The sequence below is a fragment of the Monopterus albus genome, unplaced genomic scaffold, assembly GCF_001952655.1.
Source record: "Monopterus albus unplaced genomic scaffold, M_albus_1.0 scaffold64.1, whole genome shotgun sequence".
Classification (NCBI taxonomy): Eukaryota; Metazoa; Chordata; class Actinopteri; order Synbranchiformes; family Synbranchidae; genus Monopterus; species Monopterus albus.
Window position 1 is genome coordinate 1,494,371 of NW_018127944.1, and position 19,294 is coordinate 1,513,664.

General features: G+C 41.5%; 1 protein-coding gene and 1 long non-coding RNA gene across 11 annotated transcripts in view; one reads left to right on the forward strand and one right to left on the reverse strand.

Annotated features, from left to right (window-relative positions):
- The window catches only part of LOC109962427 (uncharacterized), a 9,130-nt gene extending 3,663 nt beyond the window's left edge, over nucleotides 1–5,467 (forward strand). For 3 of the 4 annotated variants that reach the window (XR_002275257.1, XR_002275256.1, XR_002275258.1), the window contains exons 3-4: nucleotides 4,010–4,712; nucleotides 4,751–5,467. This is a non-coding gene — a long non-coding RNA (uncharacterized LOC109962427). Of the gene's footprint in view, nucleotides 1–676; nucleotides 768–4,009; nucleotides 4,713–4,750 lie in introns of those variants that run through there. The other variant, XR_002275259.1, reaches the window with a different exon arrangement.
- Nucleotides 1,562–19,236, reverse strand: jade1 (jade family PHD finger 1). Of its 7 annotated transcripts, none has more exons than XM_020604123.1 (11): nucleotides 19,068–19,236; nucleotides 16,952–17,034; nucleotides 16,021–16,088; nucleotides 14,188–14,345; nucleotides 13,463–13,647; nucleotides 12,309–12,520; nucleotides 8,078–8,245; nucleotides 7,084–7,200; nucleotides 5,974–6,549; nucleotides 5,526–5,643; nucleotides 1,562–3,330 (listed from the first exon to the last, which is right to left on the reverse strand). In XM_020604123.1, the coding sequence occupies exons 2-11, from the start codon at nucleotides 17,025–17,027 to the stop codon at nucleotides 2,255–2,257; spliced, it is 2,754 nt and encodes a 917-aa protein (XP_020459779.1). In that variant the 5' UTR covers nucleotides 17,028–17,034; nucleotides 19,068–19,236; the 3' UTR covers nucleotides 1,562–2,254. The 7 variants fall into 7 exon arrangements, with proteins under 7 accessions (XP_020459779.1, XP_020459780.1, XP_020459782.1 ...); XM_020604124.1 differs by lacking the exon at nucleotides 19,068–19,236 and adding an exon at nucleotides 18,892–19,047; XM_020604126.1 differs by lacking the exon at nucleotides 19,068–19,236 and adding an exon at nucleotides 18,865–19,047.
- Between the last annotated feature and the right edge of the window lie 58 nt (nucleotides 19,237–19,294).

The window sequence follows — 19,294 nt, forward strand, 5'->3', positions numbered from 1 at the left end:
ACTCAAATGAAGGTGTAGAACCATCTCAGGGATGATCAGCAGAAATGGACAGCACCTAAGTTAAATATGAGTGTCACAGAGCAAAGGGTCTGAATACTTATGACCATGTGATATTTCAGTTTTTCTTTTTTAATAAATCTGCAAAAATGTCAAATTCTGTGTTTTTCTGTCAATATGGGGTGCTGTGTGTACATTAATGAGGAAAAAAATGAACTTAAATGATTTTAGCATATGGCTGCAATATAACAAAGAGTGAAACATTTAAGGGGGTCTGAATACTTTCTGTATGTTTGCTATGTTGTGCTGCAGGAGGCAGTTCAGTCCTTGTCTGTGGAGTTTCTGTCAGTGCTATCAGACTTGCAGCAAACAGCTAAATTACCCTGTTTTTAATAGATGACATAAAAATATAAAACTTGGTGACTCTGCAGAGACCATGTTTTTGTCATTTGGGTGAACCGACCCTTCAGAAGGTTTTTTTTTTTTTCTTTCCTTCCAGCTGCTCTAAAAGCACATGGAGGATAATCGATCAGTGTTATTCAGTCAGCTCGGGGGTATCATGACAGAATGCACAGTGACGTCATGGTTTGGGTTTTATGTTCCAGAAATGTGGTTCAACAAACTCTGAACTTAACCCTGAGGTGGGAAATGTTGATTTTGCAGTTCCAGAACACCTGATCAGTATTGCTGGAGGGAGGAGACACAGAGAAAGTCTGGGTTTGCTGAAGCAAACCTGCCAGCGACCAGGAAAGGCTCACGGAGTTACCATGGTAACTGACTCCGATTTAAAGTGATCTCCATTTCTGAAAAGCCAGTTTCTCATTTCATCTTGAACAAACTCCATGTTTTCACCTAACCTACTTTATGACATACAAAATCTGTCACTTAAATTTTACTTATAAAAGTAAATCAATTAACTAAAGTAACTTTTAAAAATGACTGAAATAGAAAATTCTTAAAGCTTTAAAAAACAAAAACTATACAAAATTGCAAGTTCCACATTTATGGTTTTGTCCAGCTACATGCTGTTTGTAAGGATCCCTTCCCTCTTCAATTCAAATTAAGTAAAATTAAGATTTTAATACAACTTAAACAAAAATTGTATTACACTATGTAACTAAATGTGCGTCATGTCTGCACCAAACTGAAGATCTCGTTAGATTTTTAGTTCTTAACATATATTTGCTGTCTTTTGCAACTGATGGATCTTGATTGGAATTTAAAAGGTAACGTAAAATCAGAAAATTACACTTAGTTCCCTTCATTTGAAGAGAGATAAACTGTAATTTTGCCAGAAACAATGTTCTGAAAAGCAAACACAGCCATTTTCCCCAATTTTATGCTGTTTTATCCAGGAAAAGTTCAGTGTATATTTGACTTTAATTATTAAATAAAAAACTGATTTGCAGAAAAATAATAAGATGCAGCTAACAGTTCAATTAATTAGGTTATTTAGTCCATTGACATCTTCAAATCATAGTCATTCCAGCTCATTTGGTATTTGGACCAAGACGTTAGACTCACATTTGCCAGTTTGATTGTTAATTATTGCAAAGGCAGAGACTTAAATTCTGCAGTTTTTTATTCTTTAAGACAAAACAATAATCATTTTGCATAACAGCAGTACAGCAGTGGCCAAGGGTACAAAAATGCTTTGTCATTTTTCAGTGTAAAAATAAATCTACTCATACCTCCCACCTGTGCCATCATCTCGTAGTGCAAACGCTTCAAATAAAAGTTAGGCACGTGATGGATACGATCGCAGCTCAGTTACACTTGAATGCTTTTATTTTATCTGTGGATTTTCAGTTCATAACATGGAACAATCACAGCGTGAAAAGCTTTAGATAATGGATGAACAGAGAGAAAAGGGTGGTTTGACTCTGAGCATGATCTGTTCCAGCTTTTTTTCCGGCGCCATAGTTTAATACTACGTCAGAAAGAAATTACGTTGCAGGCTTATGGTCCCAAGCAACAATCACGACGTCTCCATGGTTGATGCTTTTGCTTGTAAATATCTGAGCGAGCTTCTTAGTGGCAACTTGACATCTTTCTACTTTTAAGAAAAAATAAAAACTAGCTCAAAATAAAGCAAAATATTTCCCACTTTTACACATTACAAACAAAAAATAAATATCAGCTTTGTTTTTAATCTAGGCATTTTATGATTTCTTCAGAAAAATAAAAAGGTACAAAGAGTGACAGTCATTCTTTTCCAACTAACAGTGCAGCTTATTTTCAAAGGCTTGCTCTGCCATCAGGAAGCCAGCACGCCTCGGCGGATGATGTCTGACCCGTAGCGACGGCCGAGGGACGAGTCGCCCCTCAGCTGGTGGGAGTGGCATCGTTTCAAGCAGCGCTCCATCTCGCCGTCGCCTGGTTTTGAGTCTGAAGTGTAGCTGTCGTTTTCTGTCCCTGTGCGGAGTCGTGTTCTGGGGTATGATGGCTCCGGTGTGTTGGTCAGCGGTCTGAGCAGAGGCTTGCGCTGCTCCACCACCACCTCCTCCTTTGACCCCGGAAGCTTCTCGTTCCTCTTCGGAATCCTGAACTTCCCCCAGCCTTTAAGATGCCTGCTCACAGGTCCGTTGGGTGTGTGGGAGCCGTTTGCCTGGGTTTTTCTCAGCCAGCTGTTGGCTTTGGAAGCAGTGGCGGTGGTGGAGGCGTCTAATACCACGCTGGCTTTGTTAAATTTAGTGTTGGTCACATCCAGAGAGACAGAGCTTCTCTTGGTCAGTCGTTCATCTAAGAAGTATTCGTCAGTGTCAGAGTTCCTGATGTCCACCAGCCTGATGGAAACTGTTTTCTCCAGGTGTTTCGAGCCGAACTGGTTCTTCAACTGGTTGGACAAGCTCTCTGTCACCTCGCTCCTCCTCTTCTTCCGCCTCTCCTCCTGTTCATTCTCTCGTTTCTGTCTGGTCAGCGCCTCGTGTTTGGGCCCCGGAGCCTCCCTCCTAGGGCCTTTCCTGCTCTCAGGCTTGTGCAGCTTGGTGTTGACGGCTTCCTGGACAGCCCCTGGCTTCTGAAGCTTTGGGGACTGAATCTCCTGACTGGTCTCAGAGTTCTCTGTTTTGGCGTCACTTGCAGCCTCAGTGAGCGCAGCCTCTCTGATTTGACAGCTTCTACTGTCTTTCTCCAGTGGTTTGCTCAGACTGTCCTTCTTGTGCGGCGAGTCGGAGAGGCTTCTTCTGTCGCCGCTTTTCCTCTTCTCCTGCTTTAAAGGCCCTCGTTTGGGTTTCAGTGGGGACGGACTGTAGGGGGAGCAAGACTGGGAGCCCTGAGACGATAACCGGTCCAGAGAGCAGAGCTTCTCCAGGTCCTTGTTTGAGGGGTCACCTGCAAAAAACACAAACCGTGTACAAATTCAGTCCAAGTTTGAACAAAATTAGGGGCTAAGTGTTTATTTTCCTACACTGCGATGATTCCTTTGTCAGATTAGTTTTGAGCTGGAATTAAAACGTATCCAAATTAGTTTTTAAAATACTTTTTTTCCTTTTACGCCCATCAAGATTCAGGTTTGAGTTATAGCCTGTAGGACATGATTCTTTAATTTTTCTAATTCTAAAAAGAAACTTTAAACTCAAGTTATCAAAAAACCCTTGTGGAGTTAAAAAGGTATGGTAAGATGTGAAGAAGCAGACACTAAAAATAAGTACAAATGCTTTTTCCAACAGTTTGATGCTGATACTACATTAATGTGACCAGTAAACATAGGCTAGGAAAATTAAGGAAAGATCAGGTGAGTGGGGGGGGAGGCTCAAATGTGCAAGAAATATGAATTAGAGATTAGAGAAAACAGTTGTCATTAAAACTCCCGTTTAGCCTCAAAGTGCATCATGTACTGAGAAACCTGAATAATGCAGTAGCCCTTTAATGAGTCTTATGTTCATTTAGAGCTGTTGACTTTTCCTGCATGTTTGATTTTTATGAAACGTGTGTTTGTACAGGATTCTGTCTGTGATCAGAGTAAGTGACAGACATAGGACTAACTCCTTCTCCCTGTATCTTTCAATAGGACACAGAACACATGCACAAGAATATGGGACTTGCACAGTGTAAACAGTCTTGGGCGTGTTGCATAGAGGGCCGACAGCGTTCTGGGCCCCTGTCGCTCCTACATATGGACGTCAACTGCAAGTTGATGAGGTGAGAGACATCCTAAAGTTGTTGGGGTTCAAGTGACAGAGAGAGAGAATGATAGTAGCACTGACAGCTTCAGGTCAGACTAATTTCAAAAGGGTTTGAGCAACTTTGATTTAAATTGTAATGAAAATTATCATAACTAACATGGAACACAATGTAATTGCATACAACATTTCATTCTTTGTTCCAATCTGACCCATTCTTTTCCACTGACCAACTTCCTAGTTTGATATATGGTGTTTTAAGACAGCAGCTGTGAGGTGCATATTAGTGTCTTTATAAGTGCTTTCACTCTGCATTTGTATCCAACACGTTTGTACAGAGTCAGAATGAACGGTAGGATAATGAAGCTTTAGTAAACTTCATGTTCTATCTGTAATGTTTATGACAAACATCGTTATAGACCTTCATTAAAACACAGCAAGTTGACAGTACAGCTGGCAAATAGAATTATCTTTTAATTCACTGTGGATAAACTTGTAAACAACTTTGAGTAGCCGACCGAGTTAACTCTAAATGTATTGTCACAGATCCTGATCCTCCAAATGGCCAAAAATACCCGACTTTTCATCCAGGTACTGGAAGCTGCAAAGACACCCGACTTTCCATCCAGGTACTCTACAGTCAACATTTATATTAATATGTGAAAAAGTGTTTAACTTCTGTGCACTTAAAACTACATCAGTATTCAAGTGTATAGTAGTAAAACAATTCTGTAAAATATCAAATTAGGCTTCATAGCCATAGTTAGTCCTGCTTTTCAGACTGCATGGGGGGTTTTCAGTCATTTTAAGAGCATAATGATGTGACGTAATGTTTACCGTGGTGCTTTGTGGGTGAATGGTGGGACGACATAACACGCCATTGCTACAAACAGTGGCAAGTTCATTCGCACACCAAAAAGATCTTTAAAATGGTTTGTGTTAATTGTTGCCTGTATCAAGCGCACAATGAACGCCAGAGCTGCATTTTTTTTTTCCGGCAGGCGGCGGAAATGGACAGGTTCAATCAGAAATAAGGCCATCAAACCATTTTTAAGATCTTTGACAATTTTTCCATGCGAATGAATTTTAGTGTTACTTGTCACTGCTTGTCAGTGTCTTGCCCAAGTCGACATGTGGATTTGAACCTTCAACCTTCTGGTTGGGAGACGACTGCTCTACCCACTGCACCACTGTCTCCCCTAGACTAGTATATGACACTAGTCCTACACACTGATGTTTCATTAGGAAACAAGATCTGTTTGTTTAATATCATGGCCTCCAAATGATTCCTACAGCATCTGTTTTAGCACAAATGAATAAGCCAATTAATTTCTCATCCTCTCTGTATTTAAGCTGATTTGGTCCCTGAATGACAAGATCACGTTCAGACTTCAGCCGACTCACCTGTGAGCAGCTGGTGGTTGAGCAGTCGGACCTGGTGCTGGAAGATCTGCTCCTGGACTTTCCACAGCGAGCGCTTCATCTTCTCCCTCCGAGTCACCATGTAGGTCAGGTTACGAACCTGAGGAGCAGCAGCAGGTCAGGACATGCAACTATTGCCCAAATGTATTCATTACTAATAACAATAATAGTAGCTAGTTTTAGTCCTAATAAATATTATTCTAATTTCCCTTTCTTTAATAATACTTGCAGAGTTGTTCTGGTTAGATTTTGGGCAACTAATTCTTTCATTTGCACAGTAACTGTCTCCTACATCTTTAGTCTGGTCAGGATGTGAATTACTGCCTTGTGGAGCAACAAAAACACACTGCACTCAGGCTGAATTTGCATTATTTTAAGCTATTCCTTTCCTCTCTCTGCTGCTCCTGTGAGCTGTGCGGTGGGAACCTACCCGCTCCAGGTCCTGGCGCAGGTGTGTGAAGAGCTGCAAGCGTCGCAGCAGCACCTCCTGCTCACGGCGTGCCAGGCTCTCCTCCTCGTCCTTCTTGGGTGTGAGGAGGGGCTGGTTGAAGTTGGCTTTGCGTTTCAGTTTCCAGTACTGGTAGATGAAGTCCACCACCTCCGGCAGCAGCTTCAGGTGACGGGCCACCTCTTCTACCTCCACAAACTGGTAGAACTCCTCCTCCATCTCCTGCAACTTCAGCTTGCGGAAACTGACTCTCTTCTCCTGCTGGTGGCTGAGGCCCTCCAGATCACTGCACGGTGCACATGGAGATGAAGAGGAGGCAGCGCCTTCCTCCTCTCTCGCCCTGCCTCTCCTCCTGCCCTTGATGTCTGTAGCGCCTTCCTTCTCCTCCTCGCCTCCCAAGTCTCGGTTCCTGGAATTGGTGCCCTCGAGCCCGGAGTGTTTTGGGCAGTAGGACTTGAACTTGACCTCATCATCCTCAGCGAGGATGGTGTTCATATCAAGGCTGGCGGTGAGGCCGCACGTCACATGGAAGGCAGTCCGGCAGTTTTTCGCTGAGCACTGCAGCAGTAAACACAAGTCAGACTTTGACCCACTAAATCCCTGTCCACTGTCACAAGTCTATTCAAGACAGTAAGTCACAATGAAAATCTGGCAACGGTGTCAAAAGCCTCCAACTAGGAATCAGAATCTATATTATATTAGTTTATTAGGTACACCTCGCTAAAACTAATGCTGTGCTGCAATAAATCCTCCCTTCATCAGTTTGTTAATGCTAGCTTACTACTGAACAGTTACTTAGCCTAGCCTTGATGATATAACCAAAATAAAACCACCACCAGGAGGATTTATTGCTGGCTCAGACTGCATTCCCTTTAGCTAGGTGTACCTAATAAATTGGCAGCTATGTGTAGGTGAATCGGTTGAACAGTTCTAAAGTCACTCTAATTTCCAGTGATTAACAAAAAATACTTGTTACAACCCACCTAGCGTGAACGCTCTCTGCCACAGACTCGTACTAGCAGGTGGGGCTGTGCTTGGCTTTTCACGTCTCATTACATGTTGGTGGTGGTGAAATGTGAGTGGTGGCTCTACCTGTATACACGCTCCGGTCTTCTCTTTGCACAGGCAGCAGATCAGGGCCCATCTGTTGCTGGGGATGTGGGACACATTGGTGATGGGCTCCATCTTCTCCGGGTTCCCGATGCTCACCTGCACATTTCACATATGACGGGACGTGTTGTTCACGTGGCAGCACAGACACACACATACATTAACACATGCAGATGATTGTACACTCGTGTTTGGATCGGGTTGTTTTTGCTATATTCACACCGCTGTGTTTAAACATGTCCGCACCAATAAACTGCTAAAACAATGCTAACGTTTTCAGTTTGGTTCATTCATCATGTGCAAGTTTTGACAAGTAAATATTCTGAAACACTGACTGTGACAAAAGTCTTGGTTTACAAACTCTGTCGGCAGTGATTATAAAACCACGGTGGTATATGCACCAGTTTGTAACGTGTGACTGGGGGCTTTTTTCCTGGATGGATCATCTTTTCTAACCACAGTGCACGTTGTTCTCGAGATTGAAAATAATCTCAATCAAATGCAGGGACAGTAATTACATTACAGATTAAAAAGTTTGGCATTGTTCTTTACCATTATTTCTAAGATGTTACATTGCTGGTGACAAAGTTTACTGGAAAGAGCTGACAGTCATTAAATGAGCATGTTTTGGTACAATTTGTGTATTAATAAATCATGAGCATTGTATCTCTGACATGTTGGATTGTATTCTTTTCTAAAAAGCTTCGCCTCAATCGGTTTACAGTACTTTTAGAGCTTCTTAGAAGCAGCATAAATGTAATTGTTCTCACAGAAAAGTCAATTCTGAAAAGCCTGTTTGTCCAATCAGTCATCTCCTTAAACAATCCTGTTAAAGATCCTTTAACATTACTTTCATGTGAGGAGTTGCTGCCTGTGACACACTAAGGTAAATTTGCTCTTTAAATCATATTAAATATTTGGTCTAAAAACACACCCACAGTATTAAAGACAATGCACAGGTACAGTCGATTCTCACCTCTGGAATCCACAAGGCACAGCTGACGTGGACCCACTTGGTTCCACTTCGGGTCGGCTTCATGGCGCCGCCCTTCTTGGGACACAACTGGCACTTTGGCAGGATGCCAAGTGCACAGATCCGGCACAGCCAGCTGCCCTGTGGGACTTTCTGGATGCCGTAACATGCCTGGAGGGAAACGCAAACAGAAAGACAGAGTGAACCTGCATGTGTCAGAGGAAACCACAGAAGCAGCTGATCTGAGATCTGTCAAAAGTCATTTTCTGAATAAAGCTTTGCCTCAGGCTATATTTAAATGACTGTTTACTAAAGGTAGAAAAAGCACAGTTTTGTTTAAAAGCAGTTTTGTTTTTTCCGCAGTAGGAAACAAAAATTAACAGGACTCCAACATTTCAGTTTAGAATCATAAAGTCCTTAAAATGAGAAACTAATTGCTTAAACTCATGCAGCAGCAACTAGTGTTGCATGATATACCAGTACTAGTATGGTACTGAGGCATTTAAAATGGTACTATACTGCATTTGGATGGGACCGGTACTTGCCGCGCCGCCCGCAACAGAGGAAAACAGAGCAGGAAACAGCTTCCTCGTGGACTGGAGCAACAAACGAAGCAGGAGGAAAGCTTGGAGAGAGCAGAGACGTTGGAGAGGGAGGGAGCGAGAGGAGCATGGCTGCTGTAACAGTCACCACCCCGCAACTTGTGGACAAACGAGGGGCGCGAAGTGCTATATGGCAGTACTTCGGCATAAAAAATGAGCAAGGAGAGGCAGTTAACGTTGATGCGCCATTGTGTAAACGAGGTTTTAAAACATGCATGGCTAAGGGCGGAAACACCTCCAACTTAGCCAAACAACTACAGGACAAGCACCCAGACCTGCACACTGAGTTCAGGGAACGACAGGTAATTTACTCATGATATGTCCTTTTCAAATGCAATAGTTCAATAGTTTTAAGTGTGCAACACATGATAAAGAGTTCTTATCAAACATTTAATTTTTTTTCTAAATTTTAATAAAAAAATTTAAAAATGTGTTTTTTCAAAACGTTAAATGTGGTTACAGCACAGTCCTTCAGTGTTTTACATACATATTTAGCCATTTAATATATTATAAAGTCTGGTAACATACCATTTAAAGTCTGATCTTCCCATCCTGGCTCAGTTTGCACGACAATATATGTGCATTTCAGCATCAAGCTGTGCATCAGAACGTGTCTTCAGCACATCTGGAAATATCTGTAGTCCAAGGCGTTCTAGATTGAGTGAGGAACACCTAGACATTTTGGTTTTCTTGGCCAAGAATCTCAACAAGACAAAAAGCCTGAGTCAGACTCAGTAGATAGTCTACTCCAAAAGAATCAGCCACCCAATAGTAGGCAAGAGAGGGAGTAGGGAGAAGGGACATAATGTTGATAGGAAAATAAGAGATTTTGCTGCTACAGTTGCTAGCTTATTTTAATTTCAAATAATTTTATTTGTTCTAATTGTTCTAAGTTAGAACTTCTAACTTCATACTTTTTATTTACTCACACTGACTGTTCTAAAAAAATTTTTTTTGAGTGCAATAAAAAAAGCATAGTATTTTGAATTTTATTTTGATGTTATTCTAAGATTTTCTATTAAAATAAAGTCAGTAATGACATTGTTTGCATTCTCTTTTTATCTGAAAAACTACCCAAAAGTATCGAAAGTATCGAAATACATTTTGGTACCGATACCGGTACCAAAATATTGGTATCGTGACAACACTAATGTTGAGTTTGATATTATTATCTCTAGCTTGTTGCTAAGTGAAGACAGCTAATATGTCACTGTTCTGAATAGAGTATAGGCCGATTACAGCTGTGTTTTCTCTGACAGATTGACATCGGGCTGATGGTTGCAAACAGTCAGGTGATTTTTGAGAAGGCAGAGAATTCTTCCCTCACACTAGTTGGTATGTTCCTTCTTTCTCCCTACAGGTGGCTGATATTTCCCAACTGATCTCAGGATCTAGATTTGAAGCACTAAATGACAAACGTCCTAAAAAAAATGTTTTACTTGCAGATTTGCTTTTATACTCTATCCTCATGTATCCACTAGATTTAAGACATTTCTGAGATTTGTTAGTTAAGGGGTTGTCTCCTGTATTTATAAGGTAAGGCAAAGGCCCGACAGACAATCATCAACCCAGACTGGAACTTTGAGAAGATTGGGATTGGAGGTTTGGACAAGGAGTTCTGTGCCATATTCCGCAGAGCATTCGCATCCCGAGTCTTTCCTCCAGACATTGTGGAACCAATGGGTGAGATTTAAAATTTTAATGGCAAATATTCAGTGTAGGTACTTTTCATGTTAAATGTTCAAGCTTGTATTTTATCAGTTAAACATTGTTTAGATTACTTGACCTTGCAAGTAATTTTGTGTACTGTGTATTCAAGGTGGTAGCAAAATGTAATGGGGGGGAAACAGGGTTGGTCACACTAACTACCTCATACGCACAGATAAACAAAAATGTTTCAGTGATTTTATCATTTATTTTATTAAACTGGTTTCTCTTCCCTCAGGCTCTGAGCATATAAAGCTGTTTTCTAATTCTTCTTGCACTCTTCATTTTCTATATTATTTTTCCTCTTCCATTTATTCCTTCCTCCTGTCTATCTGCTTTCCCTGCTGCCAGGGTGTAAGCATGTGAAGGGCATCTTGCTGTTTGGACCTCCAGGTTGTGGTAAAACACTGATGGCCAGGCAGATTGGCAAAATGCTCAACGCCCGCGAGCCAAAGGTTGTCAACGGCCCCGAGATCCTCAACAAATACAGGGGAGAATCTGAGGCCAACATCCGCAAACTGTTCGCCGACGCAGAGGAGGAGCAGAAGAGGGTGAGAAAAGCTGATTGGAGTTTTCTTTGTGCTCAGTTTGAAAAACCAAACAGAATTTATAAACATAAAACTTGACCTGTCTAAAGCTGGGAGCCAACAGCGGCCTCCACATTATCATCTTTGATGAGCTGGACGCCATCTGCAAGCAGAGAGGCACGGCTACCAGCAGCACAGGAGTGCACGACACCATGGTGAACCAGCTTCTGTCAAAGATTGACAGGATAAGCACCCAGACCTGCACACTGAGTTCAGGGAGCGACAGGTAATTTACTCATGACATGTACCCTTTTCAAATTCAATAGTTCAGTAGTTTTAAGTGTGCAACACATGATAAAGATTTCTTATCAAACATAGAATTTTTTTTTTTAAATTTTAATAAAAAAATGTGTTTTTTCAAAATGTTAAATGTGGTTACAGCACAGTCCTTCAGTGTTTTACATACATATTTAGCCACCAACCAGAAGGTGCTGTAGCAAAAAAAAAAAAAAAAGAAGTGATCTAAGCCTGCTCTGCACCATCACCCAGGAAAAGAGGGGAGCAGACAGTTCAACAGGACACGATTCATCCACATTGACAACACCTAAAGACAAACTAAACCGTGTGATGACTATGAACAGTTAAGAGATATAAGTGCTGCACAGGACCCCCTAGCCTGGTGGGGTCATCATGAGTCTGATCTTCCCATCCTGGCTCAGTTTGCACGACAATATATGTGCATTTCAGCATCAAGCTGTGCATCAGAACGTGTCTTCAGCACATCTGGAAATATCTGTAGTCCAAGGCGTTCTAGATTGAGTGAGGAACACCTAGACATTTTGGTTTTCTTGGCCAAGAATCTCAACAAGACAAAAAGCCTGAGTCAGACTCAGTAGATAGTCTACTCCAAAAGAATCAGCCACCCAATATGTTGATAGGAAAATAATAGATTTTGCTGCTACAGTTGCTATCTTATTTTAATTTCAAATAATTTTATTTGTTCTAATTGTTCTAACTTCATACTTTTTATTTACTCACACTGACTGTTCTAAAAAATTTTTTTTGAGTGCAATAAGAAAAGCCTTGTATTTTGAATTTTATTTTGATGTTATTCTAAGATTTTCTATTAAAATAAAGTCAGTAATGACATTTTTTGCGTTCTCTTTTTATCTGAAAAACTAGCCAAAAGTATCGAAATACATTTTGGTACCGGTACCAAAATGTTGGTATCGTGACAACACTAGCAGCAACAAAAAATACATGTTGCTCAGACCAAAACAAACAGTACAGCAGGAGATGTGGGGCTCTGGTCTCTGTATTCAGACATTTAATGTATGTTGCACAGAGATAAATTTGCTTTTCTTTGAGTTAAGGTGAGCCAGTGTTTTGATCTCTCACCTGGTGAACGCAGATGTTGCACTTGTCACAGAACACCATTTCATTGTTGTCTTCCCCGTCGGGCGACTGGCACACATCACACACCACGTCCTCGTCGTACTCGATGCCCAAACCCTCCTCCGTCTCCATGGCGTGCGTCATGTTGTCGTGGCAGTGGCGCTCAAACTCCTCCATCACCCGCTCCATGGTGATCTCATCCAGCGGCGACATGGCTGCAAAAGTCAAGGTTTGGTTTAATTCTTCTGTTGGCAGTACAGCTGTCATTACATGACCAGACCAGAGATACTATGAGATGCAAAAACTTGCTATCATGAAAAGTGCATTTAGTAAAAACCTTTTATTCTTCTAAGCATCAAGCGCTTCTCTGTGAGCGTAGATAATTACTTTTATATATGACATTTAAACCTTGTTGAATTGACTTAAATCACAGTGGACCAGCTCAAAACACTCATTTCTAATGACTTTACCTGTTGACACTTAGGAGCAAACCTCTTTCACCCAACAGCCACAAAATGCTTCATTATCAACTATGAAGTTTACTCTGAGTTATCTGACCAGAATGACACCAGCTAAACAAAGCTGTGGTCACCACAACACAACCAGCCTGAACTAAATCAGAAGCATAACAGTGGGAGTGTCTACTAGAAACTCAGTGAACCCAAAACCACAGACACCCTGACACCAACAGACTCCGGCGTGGGGACAAAACGGACTGAAGCCTCTATTCCAGCACACTTTAAGAAGTACAAGAGGAGTGTGTGATGTGGCCTCGTGGCTTTGCACTTAATTTAGCATCTTACTCAAAGAAACCCAAAGCGACAATTAGATCACTGCTGTGGTATTCGGACAAGCTGGCCTCCATAAATGATGCTGCTCAAGTTTCCCATCGATATTTTAAACCCTTAACAATTCTCAAACCGACCTCTGACCTCCCAAACACGGATAAATTTAAATAAATTAATACAGATTACAGAAGGAAATGTTTACTCACAGGGTTGAAAACTGTTTTGATCACTCTTTAATCAACAACAGTATTATTTTTGTTGTTGTTCAACACTTTTAGGGTTTAAAAACAATTCAACCAGAATGTTACCTACAAAATGACAACCAGCTTTCACCAAATCGTCAGCCTCAGCCTGTGCCCTGTGACTCACCCATCTCAGCAAACTCCTCGTTGATGATCTGCAGCCAGGCCACATCCTCCTCGTTCAGGTCGTAGCGGCACATCCCCTCTGCCAGCGTCCGGATGTCCATGTAGCCTAGTGCCTCTGTGCCTGACGTCCGGATCAGCTTTTTTGGCCTGACAAACATGATGGCCTTCCCTTTCTCTGCCAACACCCTGCACCACACAGCCGTGAGACAGAGGTGAATTTAATGTCATACATATACAACATGGTACTACGGATCAGCCATCAATAAACAATTTTAAACTAGTATAGAAGACTTCAGCCTGTTTAACACGTTCTTCTTTTCTCACAAATGGAACAATGTTTATTAACCTGTCTCACAGCAGTATTACACAAGTCACGGTCTCCTTTGGCCAGTTTACAGTAAAGACTTTTGTCATTTGAAATGACAAAAGGAGGCTGACACTTGGATACTGACGGCAAACAAGCTCGTTAGCAACACTTGTACACAACTTCCTCAAACTAGTTGGCATACACATACATTTCTCTTTGTCCTTGCTACCGTATCATCTGACTGGAAGCATGTCAAATCAGAAGTAAAGGAATGGCCCTAATGAAATGCGGCCTGTCATGCTGCTCCACACAGAGTTGTTACATCTTCACTTTGTGAGCCTCCCCTGCACTGGTGGAAACCTTTGGGGGAATCACACCTGTGACTTCCAGGTCTTAAATTATTCTCCATGCTGTCCTACCTGGCGACAGGCTGTGGGATGGACTGGGGGCTGACAGGGACCTGGACACCCTTCTCCCACTCCTGCCGCCACGGGTCAGCGAGGACGTAGTAGTCCTCAGGGTTTAGCTGGTACGAGTCGTGCACCTTCATGGCGGTGATCAGGTCCGTCCTGAAAACCTGCAGCACAGGAGTTAAAACTGGTTGCTGTTTACCATGGGAATCAAAAAACTGTAACCTTCATTTTTCAGTCTATTGATGCTTCACAGACAGAATGACTATTCCATTAATAACAAAGAAAAATAAATCATTTTAGTTACAGTCCTAAATTATTTATATAATCTTTAAGGCCTTTATCTCCACACTGTGCATCTCAGTGTGTACACCAGTTGTGTCCAGTCGCTTAAACAGGGACTAGCCAATCAGGATCCTGCTTAAGCCAGCGTCACTGTTTTTCTTTAATTTGATTGGCTCTTGGGCAAAGGGCATGTACAGTGGCCTGTAAGGACCAAGTCCCCACACTGTAAACAGCAGATAACAGCAGCAATGTTTACATGACACATAAATGCATCAAATGACTCATTTTACAGATAGTTTTATCAAGTGGTAACGTCAGACCTCAAACTCCCCATGAAATATAAAACAATAAACGATGACACAAGAGCACATGGAGGAGAACAGGGGGGCACTGCACAAAAGTAGAATTAATCAACTAAAATGGAAACATGGCCGCTGTAATAAAACAGTGAGAACAAGCGCGGCAGGCGGTAGCGGACCGACTGAATGCATTAGGTTCTTAACTGAAACCATATGTTACTCAGGAAATAAACCATGAAGATTAATTACAACCACTAATCCACAACCTGAATGTGTAAATACAGTTCATTCTACAAACGGTGGAATCTGAGTGATATGTAGCATACTCCTCGTTACACACCTAAAACTTCTAAACGTAGTCCAGAAGAAGTAGAAGTTAATGCATAGGCCTATTTTGGGTGACTGAATTAATTTAAAAAAGAAAATATTAAATGAAAAGTGGCCTATATGGCTCCAGGTCCATGAAGGCTGATGACTGAAGTGACAATTCCTTGAACTTGGCATTTTAAATTGCTAAAAATAAAATTGAACATTAGATGATTAAACTTTGTTCTATCATTGCAAAAAAACAGTCAACAAAGCCAGTGTAAGCAATGTGATTATCACGTCAACTTTAAGGATTTTGGTGCCTGCAAAAAGAAGCTAAGTGAAAGCACTACCACCGTTTTTGTGGAATGACCCATATGGGCTATACAAAAGTGTGTGTGTGTGTGTGTGTGTGTGTGTCCTATCACAACATCTAAAAAAAGCACAGGCCATTGTAAAGACAAATACATACACAAGTCTATACTGACTTCACTGAAGACACCTTTGCAGCTTTATCCTGACTAATCACCTCAACAGATGCAATAAAATTAATCAAACCTCTAACAACAATATGAACAGCAGTCTCCATAAACACAGTCTGTATCAATGACCATCATATTTTACAGGTTAACTGTAAAAGAATTCATTGGTTTCCGATCACAGTGACTGCTGACAGAACAGATAAGGCACCAGGATTAATCAGGCATGGCTGTTAGCCTGGTCCGGACCGGGCTAGCTGCAAAAAATAAATCTCCATAGTAACTTGTCTTAATTTAACCTGCTTTCATTGGTTTCACTGGTTCTGAGCTAAATTTGGCCAGGAATCTGAAAAATCCCAGCTTAATCCCTTATATTGGTTTTGTGCAATACCCACCAGGTGACTGTTAATGTCTTATGAATTATAACCGCTCACCAACCCTTCATGCTTTAGTTTGTGTGGTCACAAACATACCTCAGAGGGTTTCTGCCCGGTCCCCCTCCGGGGCTGCGATGAATGCTGGGACCAGCAGGTAGAACTACCTGGAGGAGAAACACCACAGAGTGTTAAGGCTCCCATCGTTTCTCTGCTTCTGCAGCTGCTCTAATGAACAATCTCACATCCTCAGAAGCGTATCGATTTCCCCCACTCACATATGTGGCTCATTTGCATAGTCAAAATGTTGTGACTCCATTTTCAGTTTGAATTCATTAGTCACTGATTTGACTTTGGTATCATTAGAAAATTACGGACAGTACACAGCAGCAGGGAGTTGCCATCAATAATTACTTGAGAAATAAAACTAAATAAATCCCTTTGCATCGTCCCTCCCTCAAAAGCCTAAGAATTACTGCTGCTAACCTTAAACATAGAGGCTACCGGTGTCTTTTATATATGTATATACTGTATGTATCTATTTACTGAACCACTGAGGGCGGCCCGTCTGGCTGAGCTGTCAGGATGTTGCGCCTCTTGTTCTTACTCTGTCCTCTGTTTCTCAGACTATAGACCTTTCTTTTCTTTTCCTTAATCTTTGTCCATCTGCTGCCCTTCTTTCTTTTTCTTTCTCTTCGCTTCCTTTCTGAACATGAAGTACAGTCACGAACACAGCAGCAAAACAGGAGACATTTTCAGAAGAAAACTACTCTGACAAAGAAACTTCAAATCCTGCCTCAGGCACTTCACTGGCAAAAATACTTTACCAAATGAAAACTAAAGAAATGGAATCATTAACTTTATGTAATCATTTAGTTTAGGCTAAATTTGATTTTGTAGTATTTAGGATAAATGTTAATTTCCTGGTCTGTTTTGCACTTTCACTTGTAAAACTTTAAAGATAGAAGGACTGTACTGACTTCATTCAGGCCTGGTAAGAATGAGTCAGCAGAGACAATACTTTACTTACTTCCATTGTCAGAGTCATCACTGCTGCTGGGGTGTCTGCTTCTCTTCATCGCCATCTGTTTGCGGAGCTCCGGCATGTGGACACTTCACAAAACAATAAATGGGGTTAAACTTAGATGGAAGACACAAGATATTCACGTGCCAATAAGAGAAGAGTCTGACTCATAAACTGACACAGATGTTTGTAGAGCTGCAGTGATGACACATGATCAATAGACAATCTGAACTTTTTTAATGACTGACTCAATGCTAAAATGCTCAAAATATGATGGTTCTGGAAGAGAAATTCAAAACAATATGCTAATACCCTTGTCTTACACTCTAGTAATATTTGTGTTAGTTGGACTGTTGATAAGAATGAAGAGATGAAGACATCATCACGAGTGGCAGTAAAAAAACAACATCTGAAGACATCATCACGAGTGGCAGTAAACTGATTCCTGTTTTCTGGTCTTTTATATATGAAAATTATTAATAAAAGTAGTAGTTGCAACCTAGATTTTAGAAAAGTAACTTGAAACAAATTCATTTATAGCACCAAAATGGCATACTTTTGTCATGTAAGAATTACCAACGTGTTGTAGTCATGCACACTGCTGCTGAAAACAGTTAATAAGCGGACTTAAAATGGGAAATGTGCATTAGGATAAACGTGATGCCCAAATTATCTAGATTAATAAACTCAAGTGAAAACTGTTTCGTTTCTAACCGAACATTCGGGATGAAACATGGTCGTCACTTATGAATGCAAGCATGCCCATCCAGTAACCGGGTTAATTACAGCTGTCTGTAACTACCATATGAATTATTAAAACCGGCCAGTGGACAGCAAAGCACATCAGGGAGAAGGGAACATAAAGCCAGTCACTGACGTTCTGTTTCTTTGCTGATGTAACAGCACACCAACCCTGCAGGGAAACACCACATCACACTCACGGCTTCAGCGATGACAACAAGAAGTTAACTAACGTTACCACACGCTGCACAAACAGGAAACAATGCCTTACAGTTTTATAAGCTTATCTTATCTTGCAGCGTGCAAAAGCATCAGCAAGGACCCGGTTCCAGACAGGTGGAAAATATCTCTAGTTCTCCTGCTGCCAGCGTGCACGGGGGAAAGGTGCTAACTCTATCTTAGGTGGCTACACTATCAGCAGGCTATCCACTGTTTATGTGACGCCCCTTCTTCCACCGACAGGCAGCACAAAGTATAGGCTAACTGCTAACAAACTAGCGGCTAGCTTTAGCTAACATCTGAATAAAACAACTGCTTTTTTAGTTAAAGTTAGTGTTTCCCCGGCAAAATGGCAACATCGCAAAGCGTGTTTCTACAAAACGACCACAATATGTTTCAAACAGAATGCACAGCGTTGCACTACAAATCAGACTCTATCCTGCTAACGGTAGCCAGATTGCTAATCTCCACTACCGTTATGCAACATAAAGGCCCACTCACACCCGGCGCCTGTGGAAATGTTTACGTTAAGAATGATTATCTTCGAAATGCTCTGCTACGCCAGTTATCTTAAAATAAGCAATCTTACCAAATCGACCTATAAGAAAACTGTTACTATCAGAAGGGTTTACGCTAAATATGCATGTTTTGAACAGGCGTAGTAACAAGTCTGCACTTCATGTGCAGCTGACGTTGGAGAATAGTAATAGTGGCTATCTGGAGGCTAAGTTAGCCACACGTATGTTACTATGGTTGGTACTTAGCATTAGCAACACTGCTAATATAACGTTGGTTTCTATGGTGCCCTGTATTTAAAAAAAAATCCAAGTTACAGCCAGCTATCTGTCAAAGGTTAGGTGTCAGATATTGATTCAAATATACTACCTGAACTCAACGTGAATACATAAAAGTTTATCATTAAACAAATGCAGTAATGTTTTGCTATCTGTGCAGCTAACCAGCAGGGCACGGTGTGGCAGATTTACCAGAGATCCACTGGCTGGGGTTAATCTTTGGCGCCATTTTAAATGATGTCGCGTTTTCCTAGCGGACTGCTAGGGCGACCATAGTAGAAATATAAACTCGTTCAAATAGCCCGATAGGAACATTCTGACGATATGCACATTATTTGTAGAGTTTAAATAAATTGGACAGTACATACGGAGCACGTCAGACCGATGCAAGCCGGGTGTTTGAGTTTGATGTGAAGCGCAGTTTTGCCGTGAGTTCCGCTTGACCCGCATTCCACATACACAAACAGAGCGGCGGCGGCGGCGGCCAGGGAGGAGGTTACCCAGTCCGGACTGCAGCGCCGCGTGTCCGCCGCTGGGGGGCAGCAGACGCCTCGGGCAGCAATTACGGATCCGACCACTAATGCAGGCAAAAATG

Excerpts from the sequence above, each read along its gene's own strand:
- jade1 (XM_020604123.1), bottom strand. The coding sequence starts at position 17,027 with ATGCCGGAGCTCCGCAAACAGATGGCGATGAAGAGAAGCAGACACCCC. Across the intron at positions 16,089-16,951 it reads TGATGACTCTGACAATGGAA|GTAGTTCTACCTGCTGGTCC; the intron begins GTAAGTAAAGTA and ends TTTCTCCTCCAG. Across the intron at positions 5,644-5,973 it reads TGCGCCAGGACCTGGAGCGG|GTTCGTAACCTGACCTACAT; the intron begins GTAGGTTCCCAC and ends GCTGCTCCTCAG.